Source organism: Ursus arctos, unplaced genomic scaffold (genome assembly GCF_023065955.2).
Source record: "Ursus arctos isolate Adak ecotype North America unplaced genomic scaffold, UrsArc2.0 scaffold_3, whole genome shotgun sequence".
Taxonomy (NCBI): Eukaryota; Metazoa; Chordata; class Mammalia; order Carnivora; family Ursidae; genus Ursus; species Ursus arctos.
Window position 1 is genome coordinate 97,841,151 of NW_026622985.1, and position 17,883 is coordinate 97,859,033.

Below are 17,883 nucleotides of genomic sequence, written 5' to 3' on the forward strand. Positions count from 1 at the left end.
ATCTCAGGACCCTGATATCATGACCTGAGCTGAAATCAAGAGTTGGATACTTAACCAACTGAGCCGCCCAGGTGCCCCTGTCTTTCTGATTTTAAAGACAATGATATTAATGTTCCACTAGTGATACTCTCGGTTTTTGTGGAAATGCTTTTTTCAGGTTAATACAGTGCCCTTTCTATTCCTAGTTTACTAAGAGTGTTGTTTTGTTTTGTTTTGTTTTGTTTTTGATTGTGCATGGATATTAACATTTAAGGTTTTTTATGTATCTGTTGAGATGATCATATGGTTTTGGACATTTAAACTCCTAATATGATGAATTACATTAATATATTTTCAAATATTGAACAGTCATTTATTTCATTCTTGAGATAAGCCCTTCTTGGTTATGAAATACCAACTAGCTTCTGAATTGTATTTGCCAATATTTATTTGGGTTTTTGCATCAGTGTTCAAAAAGGAGATTGGTCTATAATTTTCCTTTCTTGTACTGTTTTTGTCTGGCTTGAAAATAAAAATTATAGTGGCTTTAAAAAATGAGTTTCTCAGCTTTCTTTTATGTTCTTTGGAACAGTTTATGTAAGATAGGAATTATTATTCCTTGAAGGCTAGTCAAATATATGACATTCTTTTGGGAAATGTACTGGATATATTAATTAAAACATTACTGTTGTCTGGTAACTACTGTAACAAGTGTTCCTAAGATACAGAATTTTTATTTAAGTCAGATGTACTCTGCCTTAGACGCACTCTCCTGATAATCTTCCTTCCATTACCCTCAGATGACCTTTTGGCATTTGGAAAATAATCCATCTCTTCAGGTTACTCTTATTCTGTACTCATATAATTTTTTTTATCTGCTGAACTTTTGCATTTTTCTTTATTAAGCTTAATCTTACGAGTTTTGGTTCATCATTAGAGCTAACTGAGGGGTTTTATTTTTTAATTTGTTTAAATAATTTGCAAACTATATCTTATTTGTCTTCAAAGATGTTATTTTGAAACACTTATAGATTCACAGGCAGTGTAAATGATAGTGTGGCTAGGTCTTGTGTACCCTTCTCCCTGTTTCATCCCAGACTACATCTTACGTGATTACAGCATGGGTAAACCAGGAGCCGGACACGAGTGCAGTGTGTGTGGAGCTCTGTCCATTTATCCCATGTGTCAATTCCTGTGATCACCACTACAGTCAAGATGCAGAACTGTCACATCGCCACAACAGTCTCTCCTGGGCTGTCTCTTTATAATTGCACTTACCCCCCTCCCCTACACCATTCCTCAACTTTGGCGTCTGCTAATCTGTTTCTATCTCTGTAACTTTGTTTTTTTGAGAATGTTTCATAACTGGAATCATGCTGTGTGTGTCCTTTTGAGATTGGCTTTTTCACTTGGCATAATGCCTTTGATCTAAGTTGTTGCGTGTATTGATAGAGAGCATCTTTTTTTTATCTGAGTAGTATCCAGTGTATGGATGTCCCACAGTTTGTTTAAACATTCATCTACCGAGGGACATTTTGGTTATTTCCGCTTTTTAGCCATTACAAATAAAGCTGCTATGAAAATTGTGTGCAAAAAAAAAAAAAAGAAAATTTGTGCAGGTGTTTGTGTAGACATAATTTTTCATTTCTCTAGATAAATACTGTGTAGTGCAATTGCTGCATTGTATGGCAAGTTTATGTTTAGTATTATTAAGAACCTGCTTAAGTATTTCCCATAGTGGCTGTATCATTTTGCATTTCTGTCAGCTGTGTATGAGAGAGCCAGCTCCCTGCATCCTTGCTAGCTTTTGATATTGTCACAATTTTTTTATATTAGCTGTTCTTATAAGTATGTAGTGGCATCTCATCACGGTCTTCATCCTCATTTCCGTAGTGACCAGTGGTGGTGGTGAACATCTTCTCATGTGCTTATTTTCCATCTGAGTATCCTCTTCCATTAAATGTCTTGCTTTTAATCTTACCGTGAGGTTTTGAGAGATCTTTATATATATTAGATATGAGTGCTTTGTCAGATATGTGGTTTGCAAATAATTTCTCCCATTGTGTAGCTTCTCTTTCTATCTTCTTTACAAGGTCTTCTGCAGAGCAAAAGGCTGAACTTTTGATACACCAGCTTTTGGATTCATTGGTTTTTCTCTGTTTTACTGTTTCAAATTTCATTGATTTCTGCTCTTATCCATATTTCTTTCCTTTTTCTTGCTTTGGGTTTATTTTGCTCTTCTTTTTATAGGTTCTTAAGGTGCAAACTTAGATTATTGATTTGAGACTTTTTCTCTTTTCTGATGTAAGCATTTAGTGTTAAAATTTTCCCAGTTAGCACTGCTTTTGCTGTGTCCAACACATTTTGATATTTTGTATTTTCATTTGCATCCCATTCATGTGGTTTTTAGTTTCCCTGAAATTTTCTCTTTGACCCATTTAGAACTGTGTGGTTTAATTTCCAGTTGTTTGGGGGGATTTTCTTGTTACCTGTCTGTTACTGACTTTTGAGTTTATTCCATTGTAGTCAGAAAGCATACTCTGTATGACTTTATTTTTTAATTTTTTAAAAAAAGATGTCATTTATTTATTTATTAATTTATTTATTTGGCACAGGGAGAGAGAGAGAGCAGTGAGGGAGAGCAGCAGGCAGAGGGAGAGGGAGAAACAGACTCCCCATTGAGCAGGGAGCCTGATGTGGGGCTTGATCCCAGGATTCTGGGGTCATGACCTGAGCTGAAAGCAGATGCTCAACTGACTGAGCCACCGAGGCATCCCCGTATGACTTTAATTCTTGAAAAATTATTAAGGTTTCTTTTATGTCCCAGTATAAGGTTATTTTGGTTCCTTGGGCACTTGTAAACAGTGTATATTCTGTTCTCATTGTTGAGTTCTTCTGTCCTTGTCCTATCAGTTGTCGAGAGAGGTATTGAGGTCTACAGCTATAATTGTGGGTTTGTCTGTTTCTCCCATCAGTTTTTGTCTCACATATTTTACATTCCCGTTCTTTGTTATGTGCACATTTAAGATTGCTGTGTTTTCTTGATGGACTGCCCCCCCCCTTTTAATGTTCTTTATTATCTTCTCTTTCTTTGCTATAAAATTTACTTTTTCTGAAAGCAGTATAGCCACTCGTGTTTTCTTTGATTAACATTTGTATGGATATCTTTTTCTGTCCTTCACTTTAAACCTACATATATCCTTATGTTCGAAGAGAGTTTTTTGTAGACGGCATAGAATGCAGTCAGGTTTTTAAAATCCACTCTGCCAGGGGCGCCTGGGTGGCACAGCGGTTAAGCGTCTGCCTTCGGCTCAGGGCGTGATCCCAGCGTTATGGGATCGAGCCCCACATCAGGCTCCTCCGCTATGAGCCTGCTTCTTCCTCTGCCACTCCCCCTGCTTGTGTTCCCTCTCTCGCTGGCTGTCTCTATCCTGTCGAATAAATAAATAAAATCTTAAAAAAAAAAAAAATCCACTCTGCCAATACCTGTCTTTAATTGATGTAGTTAGACCGTTTACATTTATTGTAATTATTAATTGGTGCTTTTTTTCTGTTTGTTCTTTCTGTTTATTGTTTCTTTTGTTTTACCTAAGTTTCTGGGGATTATTTAAACATTTTTAGAAATTTATTTTGATTTATGTATTGGTTTTTTGAATGCATCTCTTTGTATAGCTTTTTAAGCGGTTGGTCTAGCTATTACATTATCTATACATAACTTTTCTTATTCTATTGGTGTCAACACCTTACCAGTCTGAGTGAAATGTCCCTTTACCCTCCCATATTTCTAATATAATTGTATCAAATATTTCTTCTACATACTTTGAGAAGGACATCAGTGTTATAATTTTTTTTTTAAAGATTTTATTTATTTATTCGACAGAGATAGAGACAGCCAGCGAGAGAGGGAACACAAGCAGGGGGAGTGGGAGAGGGAGAAGCAGGCTCATAGTGGAGGAGCCTGATGTGGGGCTCGATCCCGGAATGCTGGGATCACGCCCTGAGCTGAAGGCAGACGCTTAACTGCTGCGCCACCCAGGCGCCCCCAGTGTTATAATTTTTGATTTAACTGCCAAATGTAGTTTAGAAAAACTCAAGAGGAGAAAGAAAATAATTATGCTTATTTTTGCTCTTTCCATTTTTCTTCCCGCCTGATGTTCCAAGATTCCTTTTATCATTTCCTCTTTGTTTAGAGAACTTTCTTGAGCCATTCTTTAGAGTAGGTATGCTGGCGACAGATTCTGTTAGCTTTTGTTTATCTAAGAATGTCTTGATTTACTCTGTTTTTTGAGGGATATTTTGGCTGAATATAGAATTCTGAGTGGACAGTTCTCTCAGCACTTGAAAAATATGCCATTTCTTTCTGGGTGCCCTGATTTCTGATGAGAAATTTGTTGGAGGCTTTCAGAATTTTTTCTTCTGTCTTCAGTTTTTAGAAGTTTGGCTCTAATGTATCTTGGCATGGATTTCTTTGGGTTTATCCTGTTTGGGGTTTGTTCAGTGTTGAATCTGTAGGCTTATTTCTTTTTTAGTCAAATTTGGCAGATTTTTAGCCATTATTTCTTTGAATACTTTTCCAGCCCCACCTTCTTTCTTCTCTCCTTCTGGGACTTGGAATGCATGAATGTTAGGGCTTTTATTATGTATCCTATGTGTCCCTGAGGCCTGGTTCATTTGCTTTTTAGTCTGTTTTCTTTGTTGTTCACATTGGGTAATTTCTGTTGTTACATCTTCGAGATCAGTGAGTCTTTCCTCTGTTCTTTTCTGCTGTTGAATTCATCCACTGAGTTTTTTATCACAGGTATTGTGTTTTTTAGTTCCAAAATTTCCATGCGGTTTTGTCTCTGTCTTCTTTTTTTTGCTTTCACTTTATGTCTCTTTGCTGAGACTTTCTTGTATTTTCCATTGTTTCAAGTGTGTTTGTAATTGCTCATTGAGGCATTGTAAGATGGCTCCTAAAATCTTGTTTAATAATTCTGTTATCTGTTTCTTCTTGGTGTTGGCATCTGTTGATTGTCTTTTCTCATTTCATTTGAGATGTTTCTGGTTCTTGCTATGGTGAGAGATTCTTTTTACTGAAACCCGGACTACTGAAATATTATAGTCTGAGATTCTGATTCTTGTTTAAATCTGCTGTTTTAGCAGGTTACTTATGATATTTCTCCAGCAAGCAAAGGGGGCTGCCCCTTGTTAATGCCAGTTTGGGGTTGAAGTTCAGAGTCTCCTCTTGGCCTTTGTTGATATTCTATTGGGGAGGGCTCCATGTTACTGCTCATTGAGCGGGGGAGTTCAGCCCTCTCACTAGGTCTCAGCAGGTGGTGTCCTGGCAAGGAGGGACAGGGGTGCCTTGTTACTGCTGGTGGTGGTGGAAGTCCTGGCTTTCCACTAGTCCTCCTCTGATGAATCCCCAGTGTTGGAAGCAGAGGGATGGATTGATTCTGCTGGGTGGGATGGAAGTCCAGCTTCCTTATGTGGCATCTGCACTGTTGGGGGGGGGGTTTCCTATGGTGTTTGACTGGAGTCAAGCAGGTATTGTTAAGAAGGTTTTTTTTTTTTTTTTTTTAATCTTTTCAGACTGCCCCTTTTATCTTCTTTTGCTGGAGATAGCAGGCTTTTTTGGAGATACCTTTTTTGTTTTGAGCTCATTGGTATTTCTGGGTTGTCAGCTTCCCCAGTACCCAGTATGGGCCATATGAGATGAAAAGAAGACCCAGGAAACTCACCTCTGTGTTGTTCCTGAGGTCCTGTGGTCCTCAGCCAGTCTGCCTGCTCTTCACCTTTCAGCCTCTCTGTTTCTTTCATATAGAAAGTCCAGGGATTCTGGCTGTACTCTATCCGTGCAGAAGCAAAAGCCCAAGTTTAATTAATTTTGTAGATAATATACTCATACGCCGTGAAAGTTAGATGATGTATAACAAGATACACAGTGAAAATTAATGTCTCCCACTCCCCTCTTAGATGACAACTATCATTTCTGGTTTCTTGTGTGTCCTTCCTGAGATACTCTGCACATACTGGCAGATATACACAGCATCTGTTTTCACGCACATGGTGGCATTTTGCCACGTCCACTGTTCTGTGCCTTGTGTTTTTTCTCATAACACTACATCTTAGCGATCCTTTTAGATTCATATATGAAGACCTGCTTCGTTCTTTCTCATGGCTTCAAGATACTCCATTGCGTGGAGATGCCTCCTGTCTGTAACCAGTTGGAATGTGTCAGTGTTGACTCCATTATCGGTTATATTTATTGTCCTTTTCTTCTCAGTGTCTTCTCTGCTTACACCTGAGTCAGGATCTGTTACTGTATGTTGTGGAGGGCTGGAGATCACTACTGGGGCAACATGGGTTCTTACTCTGTGATGAGTCATATGATCTGTGACTACACGTCGATAGTCTTTGATAGCGACTCTCTTATTATTTTTTTTTTTTTTAAGATTTTATTTATTTATTCCACAGAGATAGAGACAGCCAGCTAGTGAGGGAACACAAGCAGAGGGAGTGGGAGAGGAAGAAGCAGGCTCATAGCGGAGGAGCCTGATGTGGGGCTCGATCCCACAACGCTGGGATCACGCCCTGAGCCGAAGGCAGACGCCTAACCGCTGTGCCACCCAGGCGCCCCTGATAGCGACTCTCTTAGACACATTTCTCTGTCATGTTTGTAAGGACTGTTGGGACCACAGGAATAAACAAAAGATTTTGAATATAAGCTCAACATACCTTTACTCTGTTTCATGGATTCAGTTGCTTCAAGTATAATAATAGTTAATAATAGTTAAAAGAAGTATATTTTATGGTTTTTGAAATTTTTTTTCTTCTTTCTATTGGCCACTAAAACATAGATCTGCTATGATTTGGAGCCAGAGTACTTTGATTACCTCTTCGGGAGGGATAAGACTTACTTTGTTTTCATTTAGATTTTTGAGTGTGGCAGTGTTCCCTCACTAAGTCTGGCATTTTTTCCTCAAGGTGGTGATTTTTCTTTTGGGTAATATATTGTCCCTAAATTCTTGGTAAACTTGAATGATGTCATGAATTGCAGAGTCTTTTTGCCCTTGTCTCTTCACAATTTTTTATTTTGACTTGGCAGTTTAATTCTAAATACATGCATAATTAAGTTTGATCTTGCCCAGAGGATAGAATCTGTCACTGGTACTGGCACACTGTGTGAGGACTGTGAGGTCTGTTGCAAGCCATCTTGCCAGGGGCCCTTTGCAGTACGGGACGTGCGCATCAGGTGATTCAATGTGAGTCTGCGGTGCGGCGTGGTCAGTTTTCCGAGGTGGTTTTATGTGTTTCCATAGATCGTCTCAGTAAGTTAGGGCCCAGCAGACTTTTTTGCCCTGTCACCAGCCTCAGGGCTCCAGAACTGCTCACTGCCTCCGACTTGGACAGTCTCACTAGGCTCTGTCCCCGGCATTTCCATACCACACCTGTTTCTTCAGGCCTGCAGAAACCCTGTCCCTTAGATTTGTGCCACCTTTTGTAACTTGAAAGCTTTGAGTCTAAACGTGGCAGTGAGTTGGAGTGAGGAAAGGAGGTGGGCAGAGTGGTTTCTGTTCTGGACCTTTGCCCTTTCACCTCTTCTACCTATTACTGCAAGAGATGCCTTTCTGAGAAAAAGGATTGAAATTCACTTGTATAGCTTTGTGGTGATTCTTCATTTGTAATAAATTGGGGATTTCAGATAATCTGCTTTAAAAATAATTTGATATGTTTACTAATTGGTTTTGGAATAAATTTGATGAAGATGAATTAATGGGAGCTCAGAGTGTGACCAAGGGTTAGAAATTTAAATGGGAAATGGAATCTTTGCGAAGCTTCCACATTTCATTCGATGTTAAATTCTGGAGTGAAGTCCTATTTGATTATTTACTGCTAAGTATACTCCCAAATACCAAGGTTAACCTCTTATTAAAATAATGTACCATAAAGCCATTCATATTTTTATATAATACAGCTGTTTGATTATTGTACTTTTCTTTCCACGGTGGATATTAGCCAGCAATCTCCTTATTTTTCCTTTTGATGAAGTCAGTTATTTTTCTATGATAAGATTAAAAATAAATATTTAAAATCTGATGCAGAGTTTTAGTAAAAGGACTTGAGAGCGTATAGGTATTATTTTCCAGTTTACTCTTTTGTATCATATTTTTAACTTTGTCTACTTCTGTATTGCATTTTAAAATTTGGAACCCATTGATATATACTATACTCCATGGGTATTTCATTTACTATCTCGAGGGATTTTTCTAGATGAAATTGAGAGATTCAGTGATGTCATTTCTGTCTGATTAGCAGCAGATCAGCGAAGTTCCTTTGTGCCATTCTGAAAAGAATGCTGCAGCAGAAAACTTGGTTCTGTATTTTATGTACTCATTGATAGTGCCTTTTCTGTGAACACCTCCACCCTGGATAAAACCCTAACATTGAAAATTTACTTGTACATACATGGGGATTATAGTATATCCTTTCTTGATCATTCAAATAAATGTGAATAGTGATGGAAATCTTTGTACTTCTTTTTTTTTTTTTTTAAGGTATTGCCATCAGAGAGTCGGCAAAGGTAGTTGATCAAGCCCAAAGGAGGGTGTTGAGGGGAGTCGATGACCTGGACTTTTTCATTGGGGATGAGGCCATAGATAAGCCCACATACGCCACGAAGGTGAGCTCCTGAGAGGAATTTGCTTCTTTAAGTGTGTAGCCAAGAACAGAATGGTAGAATGAATAACGCAAAATGGCAGATTATCTGGAAATTGTACTTACGAGTTATGGGTCTATTTTTATTCTTATGTGTTTTTGAATGGGGTATCTTTGATCTAGGGAATCAAGTGAATTTACAAAACTCTGGAAGGCAGAATTGACACCGGCAGCGCTGGGTTACATGCAAAAGCAAGATCAGCTCCTGTGCAATTGCAGGTTGATAAATTAACCTGTCAGATATGGGAAGTTACAGATTGATTAATTAAAAAAAAAGGACTAAAATTAAGTAGAAATTTGTTCTAGGAAAAAAGCTCCAGATTGAATGGTATCGTGGCTTGTGTGCACTTTTCCATCTGTTACCCATTGTTAAGACGGTTCTTTGTGCTTAGAAGTGGGTGCAGTAGAATATAAACGGTAGTATAGCTTAATCTCTCTGCTGAAGTGCCTGTTGTTTCTTTCTGTGAGTTAGCGTCAGTCCCTGTGCAGGAGGCCATGCTGTCTACTAACCCAGTCTGTCCTGGGCTGGCATTGTGGGGCTCTGAGTTTTACTGTTATGAACTGAAGCTTGCTGTATTTCGGTTTCTCTTGCCATAGTGGCCAATAAGACATGGAATAATTGAAGACTGGGATCTTATGGAAAGGTTCATGGAACAAGTGATTTTTAAGTATCTTCGAGCTGAACCTGAGGATCATTACTTTTTAATGGTGAGTAACTGGAACTGAGAGGACCATAGCCCTCAAAATTCCAGATTACTTAGATTTTGTTTTTTCAGATTACTTAGATTTTAAACTCAAGATATTCTTCTCTGGAGAGTTTTTAATTCTTATTAAATCTATTTGTATGAATTGGGATGCTTTTTTGGCAAATAACAGAAGGCCTAACAAAAATGTCTAAAATCAAAAGGGGCTCATTATCTCTCAGAACAGGAAGGCCAGAACTGGGAGGTTTCAGGGCTGGTTACCCTCGGGCTCTAGTGTGGCCTCTTGTGTTGGGTCCCCCCAGGCTCCAGGGTGACCGCCCAAGCCGCTATTCCACCTTCAGTTCATACACTTTCAGAGGTAGAAGTGCTTTGTAGGCATGAAGAGTCCCCTTCCTGGGAATCTTCCCCGCGGATGTGTCCCATCTGTCCCTGCCTGGCCTGGTCACTAGCAAGGGCAATGGAATTACCTTGATAGGTGTAGACTAATCACATTTCTTCCCTGGGGCTGGGTGGGGGACTGTCTCTGATCACCTGGCCCCGGGAGGGTAAGTACCTAAACAGGCCTCCATTTGTAAGGAAGATGGAGGGAGGAATGCATTTGGGTAGGAAACCAACTATGTACTTTGATATCCTCCTGAAGTAACTCGATGACTATGATTTTTGCTTTATAGCAGAGGAAACTGAGTCAAAATATTATTTTGCCAGGGTTTAAATCTTTTTTTTTTTTTTTAAGTTTATTTTTAAGTAATCTCTGCACCCAACATGGGGCTTGAACTCATGACCCCCGAGATCAAGAGTCTCATGGTCTTCCGAATGAACCAGCTAGGCGCCCCAGGGTTTAAATCTTATTATAAAATAAAATTGAGCTGAGTTATGGGCCCCGATTATGGTACTTAATTAATCTTGTTCAGATAAAATAAAACATTACAAAGAAATGAGGAGAAATGTCTCTTGGTTATGGAATCTTTAGTAGTTGTTCTACTCAACATTATGTGTTTCCTTCCATGAAATGTTCTTTTTAAGTTAAAATTAATTACTTGTTCACAACACTTGCTTTATAGAGAGCAATTGCATGTAACATAAGCTGCATATTAAAACGTACATAATTTAGCATTGGATTTTTTCCACGCAAGTATATTGTCAAATGGTCCCAGATCCAATTATATAATTCTTTCTAATGTTAAATATGGAGTGTTCTTTAGAATTATCTGACTTAAAATATGTTAACTATAAGGCTATTATGGTAGTTAGTGGAATCTGTATATTTAATGTCTATTAAAGCAAGTCCTTGAAAGTGCTCTGATCTTCTTTCTGGCTGTATCTTCACAACTGGGAATTGCCAAGTACAGGTCCTGTGTTTTACAGGCCACTGCATATATTCTACGCTGTGTATCTACAGTGGTTTATGTAAAATAAATGGAGCCAGGAAACTGACAGTGTGTCTGTGTGGCTTTGTCTTTATAGCCAAAACAAATCACAGGCTCCCACCTGTCACATTTGGCATTTTTCCTCCTCTAGCACATCACATAACTACCTGTTGGATAGGATTTTAGAAGCAGGCACCGTGCCCAGCTACTTCCTTCTGTCTGCTCCAGCTCTCTGGGCCAGGAGTTCTCCCCTTCACTCCACATGGAGGAGGCCACCAGGACATCGCCACACAGGAAGCTTTTCCTGAAAGAAATTTTTTTCTGATTTAGCTGGCATAAAGGCCAGTAAGGTAAAACCACTTACCAGGAAGGAATTGGAGGTGTTTCAGTATGGAAAAGCTGAAGTCCATTGGCTAAAATGGAGTATCTGTAATGAAAGTTCAAAAAGAATCAAGTTTATTAAATTAAAGATAAGAAAATATCCTATTATGCACATTGTGCTTTGAATTCCGCAAGTCCATTCCATTCGTTGCAGGAGGTGCTTGAGGAAGTGGTGAGAATGGTAAATTTCTTTCAGGTTTATACCCTTAATCATCAGTTAATGGAACAGTTAAAGGGGAGTAAAGCAAGGCTAGAGATTTATGGCCAAGTCGTAGAAGTTAATTGAAGACATTTACTGAACTGCTACATCGGATAAGAGCTTCTTGGTGTTGGAGAGTCTCAGAGGTCTAAATCATAGGTCCCTCGGTAGCTCACAAAATTGTTCTTTCTGACTGCTGTAAGCAGACGTTGGAACATACAGGGTGAGGATGAGCTCATTACAGCTCATATTTTTCAAGAAGTTTCAGAGACTCCAGTCATATTGGTCATGTGGATTGAGCAGATAGCAAATGGGAATCATACTCTTTTCAATACTGAGTTGCTTGGAGTTCAAAATAGAATCATGTATTTTAAAGAATTGCAGTGCTCTTGAGTGGAAATTGAGTTATAACTTCAGAAGAGATTTGCAAATTTTTTGAATATGAATCAAGCAAGAACGAACAAACAGCACATGCCGCTCAAGAAGGTCCGAGAACGAGGAGCTCCAGTGCCCACGAGCAGGGAGGGTGGGCACCCCACGTCAAGGTGGGGGGAGAGAGAGAGAGAGAGTGAATGAGAATCTCCCATCCTCTGCCTTTTTGTTCTATTCTGGTCCCATGCACATGGGTGAGAACAGATCTCTTTACTCAGTCTACTGAACGCTAATCTCTTCCAGAAACAGCCTCACAACACACCCAGAAATAATGTTTAACCAGCTCTCTGGGCATCCCTTAGACCAGTCGAGTTGACACATAAAATTAACTATCACACGTGGTGTGTTCTGAGTTGCAAATGATGTAGACCTGCTCTGGGCAATACCATAGCCGCTGGCCAGGGCAGAGCTGGACTTCCTTGGGTTTGCTAAGTTTGTTCCCACCGGCCACGTGCTTTCCAGATTCCAGCACAGTGTCCTCTCCTCTCCCACTCTCCTTCCTGGAGGATTTATATTTTTAAAAAGGTTTCTTTATTGCTGTTACAGAGGCATATGGGAGTGGAGTAATATTAGGTACACGTGTTCATTTTGCTGTCCTTATCCAGAAATATGGATTGATTTCTATGGTCCTGATTAATTATTCATTTCTGAATCAATACCAGATGATATTTTACCATTGTTATGAATAAAAATGTTTATGTTGCTTGCATTCATGTGATATTTTAATCATATGCTTCAGTATTTAAAAAAAATAAAAACTCAGTACTTCCACTTTAGGTCTTGTTATACATAATGGTTTTGGAAAGTTTTATTTAAATTGATCTGTGTTCGCTTTGGGAGCAACTATACTAAAGTGGGAATGATACAGAGATTAGCATGGCCCCTGCGCAAATCATGAAGTGTTCTACATATATAGATGAATGAACGAATAAATAAATTTGATCTCCTAAAAGAACAGCTACCAGTAGGAAGTGTAGAAGAAATGGAGGATTGAGGAAGAAATGGATTTATAATTATGTTTCTCAAAACTTTTGAGGATATTGCCCTTAATAATGCTGAATTTTATTCAAGAACCAGGAGAACCTAATTATACTGTAAATATTCCCTTAATCGGAAATACACAGATTTTAGTGTAAATTCTTCACAGATGGTGAATTTTTTGGTAGCAAGTAATAAAAGTATAAAAAACAGTCATTTAAACAAGTTAGGGGTTTTATTTTTCTTTGATAGACGTAGTAGGGTGGCCAGTGCTGGTATGGCAGTTCTCTTGTGTCATTAGAGATCTCTGGGCTCCAGTATCTTCAGCATATGGCTTCCGCTGTAAGGATGCCTCATGATCACAAGTTGGCTACTGTAACTCCAGTCATCGCATTTGCATTCCGGGAGAGAAGATAGAGGTTTAAGGGCAAGGGGGAGTCTACTACTCAAGTCCTAACCTCATAACGAACTTTCCTAGAAGCCATACTCTATCAGCTTTTGCTTCTTTTTGGCCCGAACTTACTCACTTGGTCATCCCTGTCCACAAGGAAGTGTGGGAAATGCGTTTCCTCTGGGCTTGCTGCCACCTCCTGTGAATGGTTGGTGCTCTGTCAGAAGGCAGGAGGGAGAATGGATTCTGCGTGTGATGTGACTGCGGGCATGAGGACAGTGGCAAAACAAGAACTGAGCTGTTTCCGAAACCCTGGCTGGATCCTACCTGTATGGAGAGCGCGATCCCCTTTAGGGAGCCAGCAGGCCAGGGAAGGGCCCGGTCGCAGTGTGCTGCTGCTTCTTCTGCGCTGTGGCTCTCTTGCTGCTGTTGAGTCTCCCCGTGCATGGATTCACAAGACAGGAGGTTGTCTTAGGAGTTTCTGTGGCCTTTCCCCAGCAGGCCGCGACCCAGGGCTTTGCCCTGCTTGGGAAGGTTTTCTTCCCATTATTACAGAACTGTGGGTATGACAACATTCGGAGGCTGCCTCGGGGACTTTGCACAGTCCTGTTGCAGTGAGTGGAATGATTAACATCTGGTATCTTTTCATATGTTGAGATGACGCACACTCAGTGCTGTGTCCCCTGCCTTTCTCACGTGGTTTCCCTCACTCCTGTCTGAATGGCTCTGCAGTCACCTGTCCAGTGGATGCTTCCTGTCTGTTTAGCTCTTCTGCTCTTTTTAAATGTTTACTATGTTTCCAACTTCTTGATTTTATTAGAAACAATACAGTCTTTGCGTATACAGTTTCTTTCTACATTTAGAGCCTTTTTTTTTTTCTATAAAAAGAATTACCAGTGTTTGATTTTGGGGTCCGGAAGTATTAATACTGTATGAGTCTTGGGGCACCTGGTGGCTCAGTCGGTTGTGCATCTGCCTTCGGGTCAGGTCCTGATCTCAGGGTGCTGGGATTGAGTCCCTCATCAGGCTCCCTGCTCAGTGGGGAGTCTCCTTCTCTCTTTCCTTCTGCTGTTTCCTCCTCTTGTGCTCTCGCTCACTCTCCGTCATATAAACAAACAAAATCTTAAAAAAAAATACCGTATGAATCTTTGGCTTCCCGTCTCAGGCTCTGTCTGCAGTGTCCAGAGGCCACTCTGTTTGTGCTCCTGTCAGCGTTGGTTGATACCATTCCTGATTACTTGATGGAGGAAAATTTCACCTTGCTTTTAATTTGCATTTTTTGAGAACTTTGACCGTAAACATTTTTTCACGTGTGAATTAGTGGTATTTCCTGCTGTGAATTGCTGGTTCATGTCCTCTGCTCTTGTGCATTTCAATGTTTTATTGCTTCTCTTATTGCTATGATTTCTGTGAACTTTTTCTTAGAAGTTTTTTTGTGATAAAATGTACATGCTATAAATTTATCGTCTTAGCCATTTTTGAATGTACAATTTGGTGGCATGAAGTACATTCACACTGTTGTGCAACCATCATTACCCTCATGTCCAGAACTTTCCATCTTCCCAAGCTGAAACTCTGTCCCTGTGAAACACACGTCCCTGTCCCTGTCTCCAGCCCCTGGCGCCCACCCTTCTGCTTTCTGTGTCTGCGAATCTGACCACTCCAGGGCCCTCATGCACGTGGGGTCACACAGGATTTGTCCTTTTGTGTCTGGCTTATATCTCTTAGCACGATGTCCGGGTTTGTCCATGTTGTAGCAGGTGTCAGGATGGCCTTCCTTTTAGGGCTGAGTAAGAGCCCGTTTGTATGCATGTCCCGCGTTTTGTTTATTCTGTGAGCTCTTGCATATAATAGGAAGCTTTTGTCAGCACCAGATTATGTTTTTCTCAGTTGATTTTTTTTCTTGCTTTTGTAGGCTATGTTTTTTGAACATTTGTAACTTTAAATTTTTATGTAGTAAATCTACTTTCCTTTGATGTTTATACTCAATCTTCATCCACTTGGGGTTATTTGGAACATGGTTTGACACTGCACTTAAACCCAGGAGAGATCCGGGGAGCCAGGGTTAATCTACTTCCTGCTGCTGGTGTCTTCCCAGCGGCTCACCTTTTGCTCTGGACCACATAGGGAGCTCCTACCTGGTGGGCAGGAAACACTCCCTGACCTATGTGACCTATATGTGACCTATGCTCATTCTCCTCTGACCTTTTAAAACCCTTTTCTCTTGATACTGTCCCCCTTCTATGCACTTTAAATGCCCCCCGCCCTTTTTAAAAATAAACTTACTATTAAAGTGCTTGGATCCCTTTCAAGGTGAGAAAAAAGTATAAATCTCTTTAATGTATGTTATTTCTGCTGGTCTGAATAGCATTTATTGATAGTTACAGCTGACTTTCTTGAATACGCACTGTGTGCCCAGGCTCCCCGCCCCCCAAGTGTTTACATGTATTAACTCATTTATTTCATTCCACCGACAACCTTGAGGTCGGTAGGTAGTTATTAGGCCCATTTTCCAGACTGATAGGAGGTTCCTTAAGAGAGAGACATTGTAGCCAATACTGTTGGACTCTGCAGCCATTGATCATGTGCTTTAAATGCAAGAAATCTGTAACAATAAACACTAACATTTATAGTGTTAAGTGTGTGCTGGGCACTTTACAGGTATTAACAGATTTACTCTCCACCCTTCCAGGTAGTCACATCAACATAAGTAATACATTGTTGAGTGATATTTAGATCCTTTATTTACAACCTGCTTTTGTGTATGACTTCGTTATTTCTGTCCTGTGTTTTGAGATTGCTTTCTCTCTCCCATCCAGGGAATATATTGGTTCTAATCACTGCGATTAAACTTTCTGGTGGCACGGTGTGTGAGCTTTGTAGCACTTGCTGTGCGGGAGTCTCAAGCAAAGCGGGCAGCGGGGGGCTGCTGGGTCGGTTTGTTTGATGAGCTAATACACACACACAACGCAGAATTCAACAGGTGCGAAGGATTTCCAGCGCAAAGTATGTTTCCTTCTCCCCTCTGTTCTGGTCCCCAGACCCTCCTCCATCAGTTCTTAACCAGTTAATTGTTTCTTCTTCCAGAGGTAATTGTGTGCAGGCAAATGAATTATAACCTCTCTTGTTTTATACAAATGGTAACAAAATACACACCTTATACACCTTTTCTTTTATTTAAGAAAATAAAAATGTTGTGACCAGCATGTAATGTGAAGTTTACCCTCCTGATCGTTTGTAAATGCGCAGTTCAGACCAGGACTCTGGTCCCTGTCCTCTTTTGCAGGGCAACTCCGTGCCTGTGGAGTGGCTCCCCGTTTCCCTCCCCACACCGTTTTCTAAAAAGCTTTCATTAAAAATCACTGACACCGAAGAGCAGTCGAGAATGTGTACGACTTGGAGACGCCGTTGTCTTTCATGTAGCAGTTGATCATGGACTGTCTCACGGGGGCAGGGAGAGAGCTCGTTCTTCCTAATTGCTGTGGCGTATTCTCCTCTATGGACGTGGCATGATTTACTTAACCATTCCCTTCACGGTGCCACATCGGTGTCTCATCTGCTAGGAGCAGTGCTGGCGTTGGCCTCTCTGGAGCATCTTGCTTTACATGGCTCGCTGGCCTACAGAACGTAATTTGATTTTGTTTCATGGTCTTAGCTGAGAGGCTTTTCTTTTTAGTAGGTGGGTTTCTCACTTGTGTTTGCTGAAGATTTTAGTAAAAATCACTCACTTTCATCAAGCCCCGTCCCCATGCCAGGTGCTGCTGTATGCAGTTGGACTCTATCCATCTTTCCACCTCTGTGAGGTAGCCGCTAAGTTTGCACAGAGGGAAGATCACTTTCCAAACACAGTAAAATCGAAGGCTGGGCTTTAACCCAACCGCTGGGACTTTAGAACCCTCATGTGAACTCCACTGGGCTGGCCTGCCGCTGCGTGACAGACACGTTTGCTCTTTGATGAGCTGTTTTACGTGACGTTATGCTTTCTCTCTTTAATGTGTTTTATTTATGTGTTAATTTTTTAGAACTCTGGCTTGGTGGGGCACCCGGGTGGCTCAGTCAGTTAAGCATCTGCCTTCAGCTGAGGTCATGATCTCAGGGTCCTGGGATCCAGCCCCACGTCGGGCTCCCTGCTCGGCGGGGAGCCTGCTTCTCCTCCTCCTCCCCACTCGTGCTCTCTCTCGCTATCTCTGTCACTATGTCTCTCTCAACTAAATAAATAAAATGTTAAAAAAAAAGCAACTCTGGCTTGGTTTTCTCTTTGCTTTGTAGTGAGTGTGTATTCTTTCTAATAATTTGGTATTTTTAAAAACATTTTTTAGTGCAACTATGATTGTATATATTTACTTGGTATTTGTTTAGGGGTGATTATTTCCTCCTGTGACCAGTGAGCACGTTGGTACATTTCCACATTTTCTTACCTCCTCTTCTATCTCCTCTTTTGATTGGTTGTTACTGAACTTGTTCTAATATGAACATTTATGACGTTATGTGTGCTAATACCTCTGATGCTTGGTCAGTCTAAAGCGATGTGTTTGATTCCATGATAAAAAGATATCATTGTCTTTATATTCTCTCCTTTTCTTTTATACCTCTCAGCTTGATAGTATTTCTGCTGTTTTAATTTATAACGTTTGTATTCTGTTCTGTAAATCCCAGAAAAGAACAGTCTTTTCTACGTCCTACATGGATTAATTGCTCAGTGTAAGTCTTTGGCTGTGCTTTGTGCATTCTTCTTGTTTGGCTGAACTTGATCTT

The 17,883-nt window shown here is 40.3% G+C and overlaps 1 protein-coding gene and 1 pseudogene across 6 annotated transcripts in view; both read left to right on the top strand.

Moving 5' to 3' along the window:
• The window catches only part of ACTR3B (actin related protein 3B), an 81,139-nt gene that overhangs the window by 23,454 nt on the left and 39,802 nt on the right, over positions 1-17,883 (top strand). For 5 of the 6 annotated variants that reach the window (XM_057304575.1, XM_026479204.4, XM_026479206.4 and 2 more), the window contains 2 exons: positions 8,517-8,641; positions 9,274-9,384. In XM_057304575.1, coding sequence (XP_057160558.1) covers positions 8,517-8,641; positions 9,274-9,384 — 236 coding nt within the window. Of the gene's footprint in view, positions 1-8,516; positions 8,642-9,273; positions 9,385-17,883 lie in introns of those variants that run through there. The other variant, XM_026479205.4, reaches the window with a different exon arrangement.
• On the top strand, positions 12,588-12,673 carry LOC113241543 (U6 spliceosomal RNA; annotated as a pseudogene).